This window comes from Scylla paramamosain, chromosome 31 (genome assembly GCF_035594125.1).
Source record: "Scylla paramamosain isolate STU-SP2022 chromosome 31, ASM3559412v1, whole genome shotgun sequence".
Lineage (NCBI taxonomy): Eukaryota > Metazoa > Arthropoda > Malacostraca > Decapoda > Portunidae > Scylla > Scylla paramamosain.
This window is the reverse complement of record NC_087181.1, coordinates 17,768,040-17,786,499: the sequence shown is the minus strand read 5'-3', so window position 1 is coordinate 17,786,499 and position 18,460 is coordinate 17,768,040. Positions and strand designations below refer to the sequence as shown.

The window sequence follows — 18,460 nt, the reverse complement described above, 5'->3', positions numbered from 1 at the left end:
ATAATGTGACCTTGATGTCTAATGTTCCGCTTTTAGTCAAGGATTATTATTATTTCGGCTTGCTTGCTCTCTCTCTCTCTCTCTCTCTCTCTCTCTCTCTCTCTCTCTCTCTCTCTCTCTCTCTCTCTCTCTCTCCGTGTGGTAAACAATTTTCATTCCTTTTCACATTCTTACCGTATACAATCTCTCTCTCTCTCTCTCTCTCTCTCTCTCTCTCTCTCTCTCTCTCTCTCTCTCTCTCTCTCTCTCTCTCTCTCTCTCTCATTATCTCACCCCCTGCCTTATATGGACATACTTGGGCAATTATCAGTCGCTCTCAACAGCTTATCTACCTAATTATCTCGTTACCTTAACTAGGGACGCTCAGGTAAGGTCGGGAGGGGGTGGGAGGGTGCAGGTAACGGAAGGGTAAAGGTAAGCGATAGGAGGAGGAGGAGGAGGACGAGGAGGAAGAGGAGGAGGAGGAGGAAGAGGAGGAGGAGTATTCAAAGGTGTGATGCTAAGGTATTCTATGGTATTCTATTTATGATTCTTAATATTTCTTCCTACTTCTTGTTTATCGACTTTTCTCCTATTTTATTATTTATTTATTTATTTGTTTGTTTATTTCGTTGATTTACTCGTTTTCTTTGTTTTGTATATTATTTTTTTCCTCCTTTCTTCCCTCCTTTCTTTTTATTCTCTTTCTCTCCTTCTTCCTTCTCTCCTCTCTTCTTTTCTTCTCTCCTCCCTTCATTTTTGCATCTTCTTCCCTCCCTCTCTTCTTAATAATTTCGCTCCTTTCTTCTTCTCTTTTTTGTTCTTTCTTTTAGGTCTTTCATCCGTCTCTCTCTCTCTCTCTCTCTCTCTCTCTCTCTCTCTCTCTCTCTCTCTCTCTCTCTCTCTCTCTACTTTTTCCTCTCTTATTTTCTTTCTTTTCTTCCCTCTTTTCTTCCTTATCTCTCCTCACTCTTTCTTTCCTCCACCTCCTTCCTTCCTTTATTTAATCCTTCTCTTTCCTCTTTTATCCCCATTTCTTTCCTCTATCCTGTCTTTCTTCTCCTTTTCCTTTTCTTTTTTCTCCCTCACTTCCCCTTTCTGAAGATATCGACAAGGCTTATTCCTCCCCTTCCTCTTCCTCTCTCTCCCCCTTTCTCTCTCACTCTTCCAAGGGGTTTAGCTTTCCCAGTGGCATCATCACCCATCATCACCTAACCCCTTCCCCTCCCCACCCCTCCCCTTCCCTTCTTTTCTCGCTCCTGTCTCCCTTTCAGTCTTGTCTTTTCATATTCTTCCTTGTTGTGAGAAGAAACATTATGAGAAGGAAGGCTTATATTGCGGGAGAGAGTGAGCGGTGAGTAGTAGTAGTAGTAGTAGTAGTAGTAAGAAAAATAATAGCAGAAACAGTAATATTAGTAGTAACATAAGCAGTATTATTATTATTATTATTATTATTATTATTATTATTATTATTATTATTATTATTATTAGCAGCAGCAGTAGTAGTAGTAGTAGTAGTCGCAGTAACAGTAGTAGCAGCAGGTGTTGGCGGCACAGAAGCTGCTATTGTGTCTGGCCGGCCCCTCTTAGCGCGGCGCATCATCCCGGCAAAGTGTTGCATTTCATAATTGGTTCAGGCGCCTCCACCACACTCTATGAGGATTCTGTGTCGCGGGGGAGGGAACACAGCGGAACACAAAGGAAACTCAAACAATCAACAAAACGACAAAGCGCTTTTTTTCTCCTTTTTTTTCTTCCTTGTCTTCTTTCCCCTCTCATTTTCTTGTCTTCTTTTCTTTCCTACAATTTTCCTTTCTTTTATTTTTTTCTCTCTGTATTTCTTCCCTCCCTTTCTCTTTTCTTGCTCTTTTTCCCGTTTTCTTTTTTCTTCCTTTCTCTCCTTTATTTCCTCTTCTTTCCTTCCTTTCTTTATTGTTTACTTTACCCTTTCCTCTTTTCTTCCTTTCGTTTCCAACTTTCTTCTCATTTTTCTTCTTTCTCTCTTTTCTCTTCTCCATATTTTGTCATTTCTTTTTCTTTCTTCTTTACTTTTCCCTTTCTTTTCTTTCTGTCTCCCATTTTCTTCCCTGTTCTCTTCCTTCTACCCTTTTCTTCCTCTTCCTTCTTTCCTTCTTTCTTCATTATTTTTCCCTTTCTTCTTTTCTTCCTTTTTTCGTCTGCAATTTTCTTTCCTCACATTTATTTCCTTCTACCCTTTATTTCCTCTTCCTTCCTTCCTTTATTTCTTTACTTATTCCCCATTTTCTTTTCCTCCTCTCCTTCTTTGTGTGTGCGTGTGTGTGTGTGTGTTGCACCGCGGGAAATACTAATATTTGAGTTGCGTGCGGCAGGGGCAGACTGGGATACAATAGGAGTTGTAAGTATAGGTAGTAACAGGAGATAGAGGGGTGATAGGAGAACGAGGGAACACAAAGGAAGGACAAACCACAGCAGCGTGACTCCTCTTTGCCTTTTCCGTAAAGTTAAGTTGGTACTTTTGACTTCAAAGATTGTACGGTCAAGTTTTATTTATTTATTGATTATTGTTGTTGTTGTTGTTGTTGTTGTGGGTTTTATTATCGTTGTTTTTTTTTTTTGTTTTTTTTTTCGATTTCATTTTCATCTTTCTTCTTTGCCTCTTTCTTTGTCTTAATGTCAGTGTTTTTTTTTATATATCTTGTTCTTGTTCTTGATTTTCTTGTTGTTGTTGTTGTTGTTGTTGTTGTTGTTGTTGTACGTGAATTTCAATTTTTCACTTATATGCAGACAACAAATATTTTTTACCCATTAACCAAACCTTCTCTCTCTCTCTCTCTCTCTCTCTCTCTCTCTCTCTCTCTCTCTCTCTCTCTCTCTCTCTCTCTCTCTCTCTCTCTCTCTCTCTCCCGTTACTCAAGAATAATAAACAATGATATTCTTTCTTTGTGTTCAAGCATCGTCACCACCACCACCACCACCACCACCACATCCTCCTACTCCTGCTAATCCTCCTCCTCCTATTCCATACCCACTCCCTCCCCCATTCCTCTCACTCTCCCACCCATTCACGAATCATCTTCCCCCCTCACTTCCTTCTTGCACTCAGTTATATTACTGGTATTTTTCTCCCCCTGTTTCTGATCCTGCGAGTGTCAACGAGTGATTTGTGGCCGGCTTAGGCAGAAGGTAAGGTAAATATATGCTTTCTCTCTCTCTCTCTCTCTCTCTCTCTCTCTCTCTCTCTCTCTCTCTCTCTCTCTCTCTCTCTCATCGTTTTTCTTCTCAAACTCTTTCTTTTGCTTTTCTTTTGTCCAGTCTACTGTATTTCGTTATTTCTCTCTCTCTCTCTCTCTCTCTCTCTCTCTCTCTCTCTCTCTCTCTCTCTCTCTCTCTCTCTCTCTCTCTCTCTCTCTCTCTCTCTCTCTCTCTCTCTCTCTCTCTCTCTCTCTCTCTCTCTCTCTCTCTCTCTCTCTCTCTCTCAGGCCCTTCAAGTATAGTGACACTCCTGCTGCCATCTAGCGGCGTGACAAGTGGACGGGACTCTGACATATACAAACAAACCTAAAAGCCTCCCTAAGCCTCGCCTCTTTCATGAACCAAATGGAAAACCTCACAAAAAAAGAGGAAAAGAAAAAGTACACACGCATATGAAGAAAATTTGTATACCCATCAGTTTAGAGTTAGAATTTTGTTATATGTTCTTTAATTTATTTATCTTCTATGTATTCATCTTATATATATGTATATTTCTACTTTATTTACTCGTTCATTTACTCTAATTTGTCTATTTAATTGGTTTTATTTTACTTATTTGAGTATTCATGTATTCATTTATGTTTCATTTATTTTTTCGTAGCTTAAAAATTTTCTGATCGACTTCTCAATTTAAGTTCACCATCTCTCTTTTTTACGGTTATCTCCAGCACTACTGCTACTACCGTACCTTCTCCGATTATCGTACATGTAGCATACGATTCTTGTACTTCAATTTCGTGTCCAGCGGGATCTATTTAATGGCGTTTTTAGGTAATGAAGTAGCTATTGATTCAAGGTTTTTTTTTTTTTTACTAAGGGAGCTATTAAAAATTATCAATAGTCCTCATTTAGTTACGTGAAGTTTGGAGTTGTTTGGAGACGAGAAGGAAAGATATTTACGATGAAGTTATTTTGAAGGAGTTAAGTCTTTTATATGCTTCATTTGAAGAAGTTATGGATTGTGAAAGGACTCTCTCTCTCTCTCTCTCTCTCTCTCTCTCTCTCTCTCTCTCTCTCTCTCTCTCTCTCTCTCTCTCTCTGTTAGTCCCGCGAGTCTTGGAAAGGGATCACCGCCCCCCGCTAAGCTACACGCCCCCCTCCCGATGCCACTCCTTGTCCCCTTTGTGCCCCGAGCCACAAGTCACGGCAGGGGAGAGAGGGGACGGGAGGGAGAGGGGGAGGGTAGTTGTGGGTAAGGAAAGTTTGGGTAGAGAGTCTTGGGTAGGGATAATGAGCTCTCTCTCTCTCTCTCTCTCTCTCTCTCTCTCTCTCTCTCTCTCTCTCTCTCTCTCTCTCTCTCTCTCTCTCTGCGTGACATTCGTTGAATAAACAAATGCGAAAGTAGAGATCTGTGTGTGTGTGTGTGTGTGTGTGTGTGTGTGTGTGTGTGTGTGTGTGTGTGTGTGTGTGTGTGTGCGTGCGTCATCGTGTGGGACGTTAATAAAGTAGGCGTTGAAAGACAAAGCAAACACACACACACACACACACACACACACACACACACACACACACACACACACACACACACACACACAGTACTCACCCTCTGCTCATCACGACGCCTTGTCCGTTATAGCGGTGATAATTCTGCCGCCGTGTGTATCCATTCCTGTTTGCTTGGGCGTAGGAGGGCACCACCACTACCACCACCACTGCCAGCACCACCAACATGCGCCTTGACCACCTCTCCCTCATTGTGATTACCTTTTATTTTTTTTTTTTTTTTAGTCTAAATGAACGAATAGATTTTCTTCCCTTTGTTTTCCTTTGTTTATTTAGTTTATTTTTTTCTTCGAGTCTAAATGAACGAAGAATTTTTCCTCTCTTTTTTATGTACTGTTTTTTTTTTCTACGAGTCTAAATAAATTAGTTTTTCTTTTCCTTTTTCTTTTCTTATACTTATTTCTTTGTATTTGTTTATTTGTTACCGTTCTCTTTATTTGCGTTCACAGATTCCTTTTCTATCTCATCCCTCCTCGACGTATAGTTGTTTAGCTTCTACTTCGCTTTCCCCTCTCACGTTTTCTATTTCGTTCTCATCCAGTTGTGTTCCTGTCCTCCACTTCCACCACCACCGCATCACCACCACCACCACTACCACCACCACCACCACCACTGCTAGATGTGTCTATAAGTTCATAGTTTCGGTGCAGGTGACATAGAACGGCGTGCCCCAAGGAAGGTTGTTCTGTTCATCGTTTTTTGGTCGGTCCCTGTTTTGTTGGGTTAAGGAAAATGTTTTGTGATTTTTTTTTTCTTTTCTGGTTGGGTTGGGTTGTTTTCTTGGGATTGTAGGAGGAAGAGGAAGAGGAGGAGGAGAAGGAAGAGTGGTAGTTGTGCTGGTTGTTGATTCTGTTGTTGTTGTTGTTGTTGTTGTTGTCTTAGTAGCAGCAGCAGCAGCAGCAGCAATAGTGCCTAATAATAATAGTAGTTGAAGTAGTAGTAGTAGTAGTAGTAGTAGTAGTAGTAGTAGTAGTAGTAGTAGTAGTAGTAGTAGTAGTAGTAAGAATAGTAATAACAGTGGTTGTTTTGTTGTTGTTGTTGTTGTTGTCTTGGCAGTAATAGTAGTAATAGTAGTAGTAGTAGTAGTAGCAGTAAGAATAGTAATAGCAGTGGCTGTATTTATTGTTGTTGTTGTTGACGTTGTAACACAAGAGTGAGATGTATATATCAAATTCTCTCTCTGAGCATTTTCTCCATGTCAAAGTAAAGCAAATGAGCAAAAAACTCCCAAAAATAACAGAGAGAGAGAGAGAGAGAGAGAGAGAGAGAGAGAGAGAGAGAGAGAGAGAGAGAGCAAACACACGAACAAACAGGCAGAAAAACACAAAATAACAAAAACAAAACACACAACGTGCATAACCAAACACTAAACACCAACAAACCAAAAAACCCAAATGGACTTCAATCCTTTATACAACAGAATCCGATCCTATTAAGAAGAGAATCCAACCGTCTATGTAACCCAATCCCAGTCTCTATAGATTACCCCGCTCAGCACACGCAGGCTCAGCATACACGGTGTAACAGAGGCTCTCGTATCTCGTGTGCCTGTGGGTTCGGAGAGGCTATGAATAGAGCCCCTGGTGGTTAAGATGCTAATGTGTAATTTACAATGCACGAGGGAGGGAAGGAAGGAAGGTTACAGGAGATGAGTCTAACCTGCTTCTCTTCCCAACACAACCCTTACTCTTGTTTTGCTTGTACGAGTGGAAGTTATAGAATGACTTTGCTGTGAGAGGGGGAAATTGAAGATGGAGAAAGGAATGGGTGGGTGGGTGACTAGAGGAATGGTATAGTAGGGAGAAATAAAGCGAAGGAAGAGAAGATAGATAAATGGAAAGTTGGAAAATAAAGGAAATTGAAGGGAAGACGAAGAAACGGAAAAGGGAAGGAATGAGTGGAGAGAGGAATGAAATACGTAGTAGGGAGAAAGAAAGAAAGAAAGAAAGAAAAGGTGGATAGATACATAAACACTCAGGAAATAAGAAAAATAGAATGGAAGACGAGGAAACAGGATGAATTGAGAGAGAAATGAAAGAAAGCGTAGGAAGAGAAGATAGATAAATGTAAAAGTCGGAAAATAAAGGTAAATGGAATGGAAGACGAAAAGAAAGCAATCATAGAAAGAAGATGAATAGAGAGAGAGAGAGAGAGAGAGAGAGAGAGAGAGAGAGAGAGAGAGAGAGAGAGAGAGAATTATTTCAAATACAAATAATATGGAGCGAAACATGTTTGGAAGTGGTGATCAATCTTTCCTTACCACGCCGTTCACTTTTTGCTCACACGACGCCTCAGGAAGAAGAAGAAGAAGAAGAAGAAGAAGAAGAAGAAGAATTAAACAAAGTAAAAGAAAAAATAGTAAAATAAGTACAACTACAACAACACGAAGATGAAGAACAGCAACAACAGTAACAACAACAACAACAACAACAACAACAACAACAACAACAACAACAACAGGAAAAACAAGAACAAGAAGAACAGAAGGAACTAAAACAAGAAGAAAGAAGAGACAGTGAGAAAAAAGAAAAAAATAAATAAAGGAGTGTGCTTGAGGGAAAAATAAAGGAGAAAAAGGAAGTAAGGAAGAAGAGGAAGAAGAGGAGGAAGAAGAGAAGACAGGATGTAACCACCCCACCAGAACCCCACCCACGATTTCTACTCCTCCTCTTCCTCCTCCTCCTCCTCCTCCTCCTCCTCCTCCTCCTCCTCTCCTTCCCTCAGGCACAGGAATAATAAAGAGTAATAATGATTGAAGCTTATTTATGAAGAACACAAGGGGGCTCAAATTTCATTCACGAACTCTTGAGCACTTGAACCTTTTATTGAGTGCCAGAGAGAGAGAGAGGGGGGTGGAGGGTAAGGTGTAGAAGAATATAATGACTGCTTTGATGGTATGGAAATAGTAGTTCTATTCTTTTGTTAGAGAAGGAGGAAGAAGAAGAGGAGGAGGAGGGGGAGATCACTGGACTGATATATGTGGAACAAGCATGGAGTGAGTAGCTTGTACGTATGAGAGAGAGAGAGAGAGAGAGAGAGAGAGAGAGAGAGAGAGAGAGAGAGAGAGAGAGAGAGAGAGAGAGAGAGAGAGAGAGAGATTTACTGTCCTGAGGAAAACAACAGTTCTGTAATTACGTATAAAATATTACAGGGTAATTCACCCATAACATGAAATAGCCATTGAACCATTTATCGTTAAAAGAAAGAACAAACAAACAAACGAAGAGACAAACAAACAAATAAGAAAGAATAATATGGAGTGCAACGTTGAAGTGTTCGAAACATAACGAGAGGTCGACACAGGATTTGAAGCCCCAGTGTTTGATGTTCAGGGTTCAGAGTTTCCAAGATCGTCGGGAGTCTGCCTCTCCCAGTTGTATCGTAAGCACAGAGAGGTAGTCGTCGTACTTTTGCCCGTATTCTGAAAAGCTCTTTTCTCACCACAACTATTTTCGAAGGCCACAGAGGTGATTAGCCGGGTTCTTAAGGGTGTTTCTCCTATTAATAATGTAAAGATTTTGTTAATATGTCACTAGAACCATAAAAACACCCTTAGAATATCGTGTAACTTAAACAAGAGACTTAAGCTAATGTGGGTGCGGTACAATGACGTTTCAGAATATGGTTCTTCACCCAAACACCCAACCGCCGTGCCTCCAGGTCTGTAGTAGTACACCCATCCACCAGGAATAGTAGTAATGAGTAGGTATTTATTTCATTAAGATTTCGGTAAGTTTATCTGACAAGACTGTAGTGTTGTGAGAATGTTTTGGCTGTCATCTTCTCCCAAAATTTCCATCAAACTTCTTTTTATTCTTACGAGTCAAGGTGATTGGCCAAGGACGTATATTTAATTATTATAAAGTCAAGGAAAGAATAAAGAGAAAAAGTTAGCCAATTCAGTTTCGGAAACGGCTTGGCACTCCGAAAATTGACATCACTGCATGAAAACGGACGTAGCCTAACTTCACAACTCGGCTCGTGGACTTGCCTCATTGTCCTTATATTTTCAACCATAAAATTGCTTTCTATAAATTATTTCCTCTACCTACATGCATTTTTTTTTTTCTACTATTGCGCATTTGTGAAAACGAGTCGCTCAGGTTTTTTTTTTTTTTTTTTGAATGCACGTCTTGAATAAAACTTGCTTGCCATTCATTAACGCTTCCAGCACCACAACATCGGTTTAATCTTGTTCCAGACACCATCATAAAATCGGATTAAGAATATTAGTTGCAATGGCGTTAAAGAATCCACTACTTTTATTGATCTGCTTAATCTTTTCTGGCAAATAACAAATGGTTTAGTGAAGCTGGAAAAGGATTAATTTATCAACTTTTTATATAGTGATTTCTTCTTATTTCTATACTGTAATTTCTTTTGCCTTCTACATTAATCTATTTTTTTAATCTCTATAGTGTAGCATAGAGAGGTGATCCAGAAGACTTCCTTTCCACCAGGGGACGACAGAGTTAGGAGTGTCAATGATGTGTGTATGAGTGGCTGGTGTTTTGTCTGGCCCACCCCGTATGGGATTAGCAACCTGACATATATAGATAGACAGATAGACATTGAAAAGCGTTAATTTCTTTACACTTCTGTACTGGAAAGGCAAATTCCTTTAGATTTCCGTACTGTAATTTCTTAGGCTTCAATATTGTAGTTTCTTTAGACTCGTATGTTGTTCTGTGACGCATGACCAATCACCAGCGTTCATCCTTCACAGCCAACATTCTATCACCCCTGGCGTCCTTATACTTCCTCTTCCCCCTCCTCCCTCATCCCCGCTACCATAACTCGCCTACACCCATGAATCACCCTTCAGAAATTTATAATCACCTCCCCCATCCTCACCCTCGTTCTCCCTCCCTCCTCCCCTCCCCTTGCTTCCTTCCCTCTCCCTCCCTACATACCTTCAGCCTCTCCTCCCCTCCCTCTGCTTCCTCCTTCCTTCCCTCTCCCTCATCAGCCCTTCTCCCTCCCGGCCCCCAGACTCTCTTTCTCTTTCGTTCTTTCTTCTCTTCCTTCCTTCCTTCCTTCTTTCCTTACTATTTTTTATCTCCCTTCCTCCCTCCTGCTGCGTCAGAGATCGAAGTCCTTATATGAGAGAGAGAGAGAGAGAGAGAGAGAGAGAGAGAGAGAGAGAGAGAGAGAGAGAGAGAGCGCACGATAACGCGATAACAAGCCGGTAAAATGAAGGCAGGAAGGGGCCAGCAGAAACTAACCAAACAAGATATTACCGCAAGATTACGCCTACCACTACTTTCTTTTCTCTCCTTTTTTTTTTTTTTCTCGCTGCTATAAAGATATTTTCTCCCTCTCTTTTTTTCTCTCATTTTTCCCTCCAGGTTATCACCATCTGCCCCTCCCTCCCTCCCTGTCATGCCCTGCCTTATCTCCCGCCTCGTCCTGGACATTTTGAGGGCTGAAGGGAATCTATACCGAGCAATCTGATCAGAGGGGGAGAGAGCGAGAGAGAGAGAGAGAAATGGGAACTTCTTATATTGTTCAAGTAAAATATATTCTCATTCAAAGTTATCTACATAGAATCATTGCGAGAGAGAGAGAGAGAGAGAGAGAGAGAGAGAGAGAGAGAGAGAGAGAGAGAGAGAGAGAGAGAGAGAGAGAATTTTTTTTACTTTCTTTTGAAATGTTTACTTTTTAAAGGTGATTTACGAACAACAATTGTATATATACGGTTTTTTTTATTTATTTTTTTTTTATTTACTTTATTTCCGTGCAAAAAAGTCCGACTAACGGCACGAAATTAACAAACAAACAAAAAAAACGAGGAAAAAAGGAATTCCCATAATACCACTGAAAAAAAAATTAAGGGGAAGAATAAAAAAAAAACGTTACCTAATTCAGTGCCATAGGTGTCTTAATAACTCCCTTTTAAAACCTATTTAAGTCGTAGGAAAAGGGAAAAAACAAACAGGTAGAGAATTCCTGAGTTTACCAGTGAGCGGGATGAAAGAGCGAAGATTCTAACTAGAAAACCAACACGAAATATTGGGACAAGAACATGACTACAATATAACAAACATCTGAACATCTTTATGCGGTGACTACACGTGCGAGATACGAGAGGAAGAATAGAATCGGTTCATATTAGTAGGATTGGATTGTCTTAATTATATTTGGATCATTTATATAAAGGATTGGAGTCTGTTTTGCCCTTGGTAACTGTGCATTTGTTTGTTTATCGGAGCTATTCACGTATTCTTTGTTGTCCACCGTGTTTGTCTTCCTTGTTTGTTTGTATGTATGTATAAATGAACGAATCTCTCTCTCTCTCTCTCTCTCTCTCTCTCTCTCTCTCTCTCTCTCTCTCTCTCTCTCTCTCTCTCTCTCTCTCTCTGTTTCACTTCCCTTTATAGTCGTGGTCTCGTCTGTATAAGGTAATCTTGTGATGCTGTGATCCATTAAGGGAATCTGGTCCGCTGAGAGATAGCGTCTGAAGGTTCGGCCTCCCCGTCCCCTCCCCGTGTCCCTTCCAGCTTCCCATCTCATCCCCTGTCTCCTATCACGGGGTATCAATGTTGCTGTCTGGATGATGTGTGTGTGTGTGTGTGTGTGTGTGTGTGTGTGTGTGTGTGTGTGTGTGTGTGTGTGTGTGTGTGTCTATCTATCTTCGTCTTTGTTTGTCCATTACGGTGTTGTGTTGTGTTGTGTGGTTTGGTTTGGTTATGTTTGTTTTCTTTATCGTGTTTCTCTCTCTCTCTCTCTCTCTCTCTCTCTCTCTCTCTCTCTCTCTCTCTCTCTCTCTCTCTCTCTCTCTCTCTCTCCTTTCCTTTCCTTCCTTCCTTCCTTCCTTCCTTCCTTTTTTCCTTCATCAGCCTCCTTCCTCTTCCTCCTCCCTTCCTTCCTTCCTTCCTTCCTCCCTTTCTCCGTTCCCATCTTTCATTTCTTCCTCTTTTTTTGTTTTCCTTCCTTCCTTTCTTCCTTCCTTCACCTCCCCTCACTCCTTCCTCCTTCCCTCCCTTCTCCCCTCTTCTTCGTCCTTTTCTTCCCTCCTTTCCTTGCCTTCTTCCTTCCCCTACCACATACACCCTTTCCCACTCTTCTTCCTCCTTTTCCTTTCCTTGCCTCCTTCCTTTCTCCCTTCCCCACTACACACACACACACACACACACACACACACACACACACACACACACACACACACACACACACACACACACACACACAACCCCCAGCAGCGAGCATGGAGCAAGGCCACCAGACGGTACAAAGCAGACAGACATGCGGACAATAATTCTAACCTTAACCGCATTGGCAAAAAGCGCGGCGTTCTCAAGGGGGCGGTCACGATTCCTGGGGCCTCCACTGATAACTGTGATGAGTATGTGGATGAAGTACTTGCTGTTTTAATGAAGGCAGATGATGCGGTGTTGTATTCCCCATTCTCTCTCTCTCTCTCTCTCTCTCTCTCTCTCTCTCTCTCTCTCTCTCTCTCTCTCTCTCTCTGCGGTAATGTACTCTCCAAACCTTAATTTTCCTTTTCTTTCGCTAATTTGCTATCTTTAATCTCTCTCTCTCTCTCTCTCTCTCTCTCTCTCTCTCTCTCTCTCTCTCTCTCTCTCTCTCTCTCTCTCTCTCTCTCTTGCAGCTGTGTTGTGCATGTTTATTGTTCAAGAGTACACAGTTTTATTTTTTTATGGTTTGTGTGTTTGTGTGTGTGTGTGTGTGTGTGTGTGTGTGTGTGTGTGTGTGTGTGTGTGTGTGTGCAGCAGATGATTATTTCTTATCGCAGTCATTTCACCCTCATTGCGTTTTTGCTCTCTCTCTCTCTCTCTCTCTCTCTCTCTCTCTCTCTCTCTCTCTCTCTCTCTCTCTCTCTCTCTCTCTCTCTCTCTCTGGTGATGTAATCTTAGCCGGGTTCAAGAACGCGGAACGGTAACACTATATAACAATTAATTACATCCTTGCGTCTCGCTTTACAAACCTCAAGTCTGCATTCATCTTAAGAGGCGTTTACATGAAGAAACACGCAAATAAATCTTGGTACATGAACGCGGCTTCCTTTCATTATTACACCTCAGTATTTTTATTGTGATCTGGAGCGAAATATTTTAGGCCCGTTGTGTGTATGATTTATGTTACTGCTTGGAATGTCTTTATTTTACGATCTATAAAACTGGTTGAAACTTCTTTATTCTCTTTGTGTGAGTGTGTGTGTGTGTGTGTGTGTGTGTGTGTGTGTTTTATCATTCATTTGCTTGTAACTTATTTATTTTTAGGTTTGTTTTATTAATGATTTGTATAACGCCTCGGAACTTGATTATTTTAGGCTTGTTGTGTTTAGAATTTATGTAAAGAGTTAGAACTTGATTATTTTAGGCACCTTATACTTCGTTATTTTAGGCAAGGTGTGCTGTTTGTCAGTATTATTAATGAAGTGGAAATACCTGTTCCAAATTCAAAATACCTGCCTAAGATAAGTGTTTTAATTTCGTGTTCTACAGTTAATTTATCAAAGAAAACGTGTACACCTCAGAAAAAAGAAATGGGAAGAAATTGTATTCCCAAGATGTCATAATGGAAAATGTATTAAGTCGCCAAGTGCAGTAGTTATGTATACGTGAATCGACGTGTGTATATCAGTTCGTTATTCATGCTTTACGTATATAAGCTTCTAAACAAATACACACAAATGACGTATACTTGATGAAAGCGCTGAAAAAAAAAAAAAGTGTGACGAAAAAGATGGAAAATAAAATATGAAGCTTTAAAAGAACAAAAACCTGAGAAACGTTCAGATACAGAAATTCAAAGCTATACTTAAATTTTCTCTTATAGGCACACCAATACAAATTTTTATATAATTTTCATAAACTTAAGCCATAGAAGAAAAAAACAACAAACGCTAACCAGTCAATGGAAAATGTACGATAAATTTACCATGATCAAGTGTCGCAATACATCACGGCACAGAAGCACAACAGATGACATGACAATACACAGCCACACGTATCGAAATTATAATAATCTAACCATGCGCACACGGCAGAGGGGCACGGTATTATGAACCCAGAAATATCAACATTATTACCCCCATCTACCTTCATGTACAAATACCATCTAGCTTCGTACACAAACAATTAAAGTCACAGTGATCGAAAGTCGCACGCACGCCGGCACAGCAGACACGAGGGGCGAGTCACGGCGCTTACTGAGGAGTGGGAGGGAAGGGTCGAGTCTGCCCAGGGGTGGAGGTTGAGGAGCCGCGGCCGCGCACACACACTAGCTAGGGCCACCACGCGACTGGTAGGGCTAGTGTAGTGAGGCCAGTGGCTAGTGAGGCAAGAGGCGGACCAGGCAGACGCGAGGAAGTACTACAAGAGGAGGAGGAGGAGGAGGAGATAAGAGGAGGGTGGGAGGGATGCTACGGCGATGCGCTAGACGTGTGTGTGTGTGTGTGTGTGTGTGTGAGAGAGAGAGAGAGAGAGAGAGAGAGAGAGAGAGAGAGAGAGAGAGAGAGAGAGAGAGAGAGAGCTGGGTGTCTGACTCACTGTTTAGCAATTAAAAGGCCACGAGCTGGGTTTAGTATGATGCATGAGTGAGACAGCGTGAGATAAGTGTATTTATGTTCCTTTTAAGCTGACGCACGCATGCACACACACACACACACACACACACACACACACACACACACACACACACACACACACACACACACACACACACACACACACACACACACACACACACACAAGTACAATTTTTGAAGTGCTGCATATACCCAACTTCCTCGGGGCCTGGTACTGACTAATACTCATCTGTATCAATACTCTTTCCTACCAGCGCCCTCTCCCTCCTTGTCAGCTGCCGAGGCCGTGTTATCAAGCACTGTGGACTCTCATAAGGACTATTTTCAAAGGGTAATGAGATGATTAGTCAGGTTCTGATAAGTGTTTTTCCTTTGATAGTGCAAAATCGTTATTCAGTTATCAGTGGAATCAAGAAAACACTCTTGAAAACTTAACTTGTTCTTAAGTCCACTAAACTCTTAACTATCTCTAGGATCATGAAAACATCCTTGATAAACTGAATTATTTCCACTAGAGTTCCCTTAATTATCACCACAATTATGCAAAACCTCTTTGAAAACTTTATCTTCTACTAGAGATTGTCAGACTCAGTAAAGCCCGTTGAATTATATCCAGAATAATGAAGACACCCTTGGGTATTTAATCTTCTCTAGATCCTGTTCAACAATCACTAAAATTGTAAAAGCACCTTTGTAAACGTTAAAAATGTTTACTAGAGTCTGCTCAACTATCACAAGATCCATGCAAAACATCCTCAAAACTCTTATAACTTCAATCTTTAAAGCATCCTTGAAAACTAACTTCCGCCAGAGCTTGTTGAATTATCTCCAAGAATCACGAAGACATCCTTGGAAGACCTCATTACTTCTACTAGATCCCGTAAAATGACCTCAAATAATCACATAAACACCACTAAAAACGTAACTACTTCCACCGCATCCTGTTAAACTATCCCAGGAACCTTGAAAACACACTTGAAAACTTTTAACACCCACTAAACCCCGTAAAATGACCTCTAATAATCATGAAAACACGACTAAAAACCTCACGACTCCCACCAGACCCTGTTAAACTGTCACTAGAATCCCGAAAGCACCCTTGAAAATTTTGAACTCCCACTAAAGCCGGGTTAAGTTGTCTTGCGATCATAAAAACACTATTGAATAACGTAACTACTTTCCTTGGAGCATGTTCAGCTATCCCAGGAATCTTGAGAACACTCTTGAAATCCTTAACTTCAACTAGAGTATTTTAGAACCAGTTGAGATAAGATGCCGGAATGTTTGAGAATTCGATCCCTTTGTATAAGAGACTTGTATTGGCGGAGGTGCACGCCACGCTACCAGTGTTATTGAATCCTTGAGGGCGTCTTGAATCTAATGGACTCGCACAGCTCTGCATTGTGTTCTGGCGTGGAGAAAATGGCTATTGTCTGCACGGTGATTCGTCAATATTTGTTTGTTGTTGTTGTTGTTGTTGGTGGTGGTGGTGGTAGTGGTGGTGGTGGTGGTGGTTTGGGTGGCTGTTGTTAGAGGTGGTGGTGATGGTGGTGGTAGTGGTGGTTTGTGTTGTTGTTGTTGTTGTTGTTTGTTATAGCTACTACTTTTACTGTACTTAATATGTTAATTAACGTGTTTATTATTACGTTGTTTCATATTATTATTTTTCACTTCTATAAAAATGCACGTGTGTTTGTATGTGTGTGTGTGCATCCCTCGCAATACTGCCGCTAATTAGCACCAGGTAGACATAAAGAAACGTCTTCATTAATTAATTCACCTTGCACATCTGAATACACTGTCCCATCAATTACACCATTATCTTAACACTCACTACACACATCCGTCTTCACGCATAAGAAATAAGAAATAATTCTCAGTCTTTCTATTCACTACACTCTGTGCCTTCAAATTGTACCTTCTGTTTGTTACTCACTAAAACTTGCAATTTTGTTAACTTTACTGCACAATAAATTACAGTGTTACAAACTTTTTATTCCGACAGTGTGTACAATAAAAAAAAATCGTTATAAATTCTTATAATGCACACATGATTTATTTACTTAGAGAGAGAGAGAGAGAGAGAGAGAGAGAGAGAGAGAGAGAGAGAGAGAGAGAGAGAGAGAGAGAGAGAAAAGAGAAAAAGAAAGAGAAGACAAGACAAATGAAGGGAAGTACGATAATAGCATAAATACGTACAATAACTACTTCTACCCCCCCAACACCACAACACACCACACCTGAGCCCTCAGACCACGCAGGTAATTGGCGCCGTGAGGACGAACTGTACGTATTAGGACAGGTATATCACCCTCAACCCTCACTCACCTCCCCTCCGAGTAGCTCCCCCTCCCCAGCATTGCCTTGTTAGTCAGCTAGTGGGGATGAATGGGGGGAGGGGAAGGAGTGTTGTGCCTAGCTGTTTTCTCTCTCTCTCTCTCTCTCTCTCTCTCTCTCTCTCTCTCTCTCTCTCTCTCTCTCTCTCTCTCTCTCTCTCTCTCTCAACTCCTGTCTTCTTTTTTTCTTTTTTTCTTCTCCTCCTCCTCTTCCTCGTTTTTGTCGTCTTGTTCTTGCTTTGTTGTTCCTTTTCTTCTTCTGTTCCTCCTCCTCCTCTTCCTTCTGCTCTTCCTTACAGGGACTGGCAAGTGTAGGCCTCATGGCTTCTTGCTGGTTCCCCTTATTTTCTTATGTTCCTCTTCTTTCTCCTCTTCTTCTTTTTCTTTGTTGTTGTTGTTGTTGTTGTTGTTGTTGTTGTTGTTCTTCTTCTTTTTCTTCTTCTTGATCTTTTTTTTTTCTCCATGTTGTTGTTCTTCTTCTTCTTCGCTTTTTTCTACACATTCTCCTCCTCCTCTTTCTAATGTGCTTTGTTCTCATTATGGTTACTCATAGCTCTCTTCATTCTCTCAGCTTCTAATTTTTCACCTTCTCCTCTTTCTCCTCTCTCTCTCCTCCTCCACACTTTCTTACAACATGACATTTAATTAGTTTTTTCTTTCTTTCTTTTCGTCTTTGTGACTGCCTGTCTGCCTGTATGTATGTATGTATGTATGTATGTATATTTGTTTGTTTGTATTCGTAAGCTCTTGAACATCAAACAACAACAACAAGAGTCTCTTACTTTAGACCAGAAAGTGTTTTGTCTTAAACTCTCGTCAGGGCCCAAAAGGTCTGCTGCTGCTTCATCTTTCTTTGTGTTCCTTTGTAGAGCCGTAGAAGTCTGCGGTGCTGAAACACAACTTATCGGATCGCCAGGTGTGTGTGGGCTGATATTAAAACTTTCATTCTTCTTTTCTGCATTTCTCCCTTTTATTCTTTTTTTTTCTCTTTTCTTTTTTCTATCTGATTTTTTTTTTTTTTTTTTTTTTTTGTTAGTTTCTTATTCGCAGTATCGACTTTTTCTTCCTCCTCCTCTTCCTCCTCCTCTTCTCACTCTCTTTGTTCTTTTAGGTTCCCTCTTGCTCAGCTTTCTCGTTATCTTTCTCATTCCATATCGTAACGTTCTCTCTCTCTCTCTCTCTCTCTCTCTCTCTCTCTCTCTCTCTCTCTCCTCTCTCTCTCTCTCTCTCTCTCTCTCTCTCTCTCTCTTCCTCCTTTTCCTTCTTTTCCTATTCTTCCGTCTAGTTTCCTTCCTCTTCGTAAACATTCTCAATATTTTTTTCTTGCTCCTAATTCTTATTTTTTTTTTCCATCTCCTTCTCCGTCCTCTTCCAACTCCTCCTTCTCTTCCATCTCTCCCTCCTCTTCGTCCTTCTGCTAATTTCCTTTCTCCTCCTCAACTTATTTTCTCACTTGTATTCTTCCTTTAAATCGCATCCTTCTCCATTCCTTTCCTCCTCTTCCAGCTCCTCCTCCTTTTCCACCTCCTCCTCCTTCTCTTCTCTTCCATTTCTTTGTCCTTTGAGTTTCCTTCTTCCTTCTTAACTTAATCTTTCACTTTTTTTTTTTTCCACATCCCACCTATTTCCACCACCACCACCACCACCACCACCACCACCATCTCGTCCTTCTCGGTGCCTCGAAACATCGGGCGCTAATTCCGGGCCCTGCTATCTGATGTGTATTCTCGTTTTCTATGGAAATTTCACCTGACGCGGCCTGCGCGGGGCAAGGGAAGAGAATGAAGTGAGGCGAGAACTTTTGAACTTCACCGCTGATTGACCGCAGATGTGTGTGTGTGTTGGTAGGGTGGGT

The 18,460-nt window shown here is 41.0% G+C and overlaps 2 protein-coding genes across 8 annotated transcripts in view; one reads left to right on the top strand and one right to left on the bottom strand.

Moving 5' to 3' along the window:
* LOC135088776 (probable ubiquitin carboxyl-terminal hydrolase MINDY-4) overlaps nt 1-18,460 on the top strand; it is a 96,969-nt gene that overhangs the window by 61,827 nt on the left and 16,682 nt on the right. The gene's annotated exons all lie outside the window — the stretch shown is intronic.
* LOC135088777 (collagen alpha-1(I) chain-like) overlaps nt 1-18,460 on the bottom strand; it is a 54,574-nt gene that overhangs the window by 25,004 nt on the left and 11,110 nt on the right. The window contains exons 1-2 of one of the 3 annotated variants that reach the window (XM_063983797.1): nt 13,893-14,046; nt 4,757-5,426 (exon numbers count right to left, since the gene is read on the bottom strand). The exons of the other annotated variants lie outside the window; for them this stretch is intronic. Coding sequence (XP_063839867.1) covers nt 4,757-4,908 — 152 coding nt within the window. The 5' untranslated portion in view covers nt 4,909-5,426; nt 13,893-14,046. Of the gene's footprint in view, nt 1-4,756; nt 5,427-13,892; nt 14,047-18,460 lie in introns of those variants that run through there. 3 annotated transcript variants of the gene reach the window in all.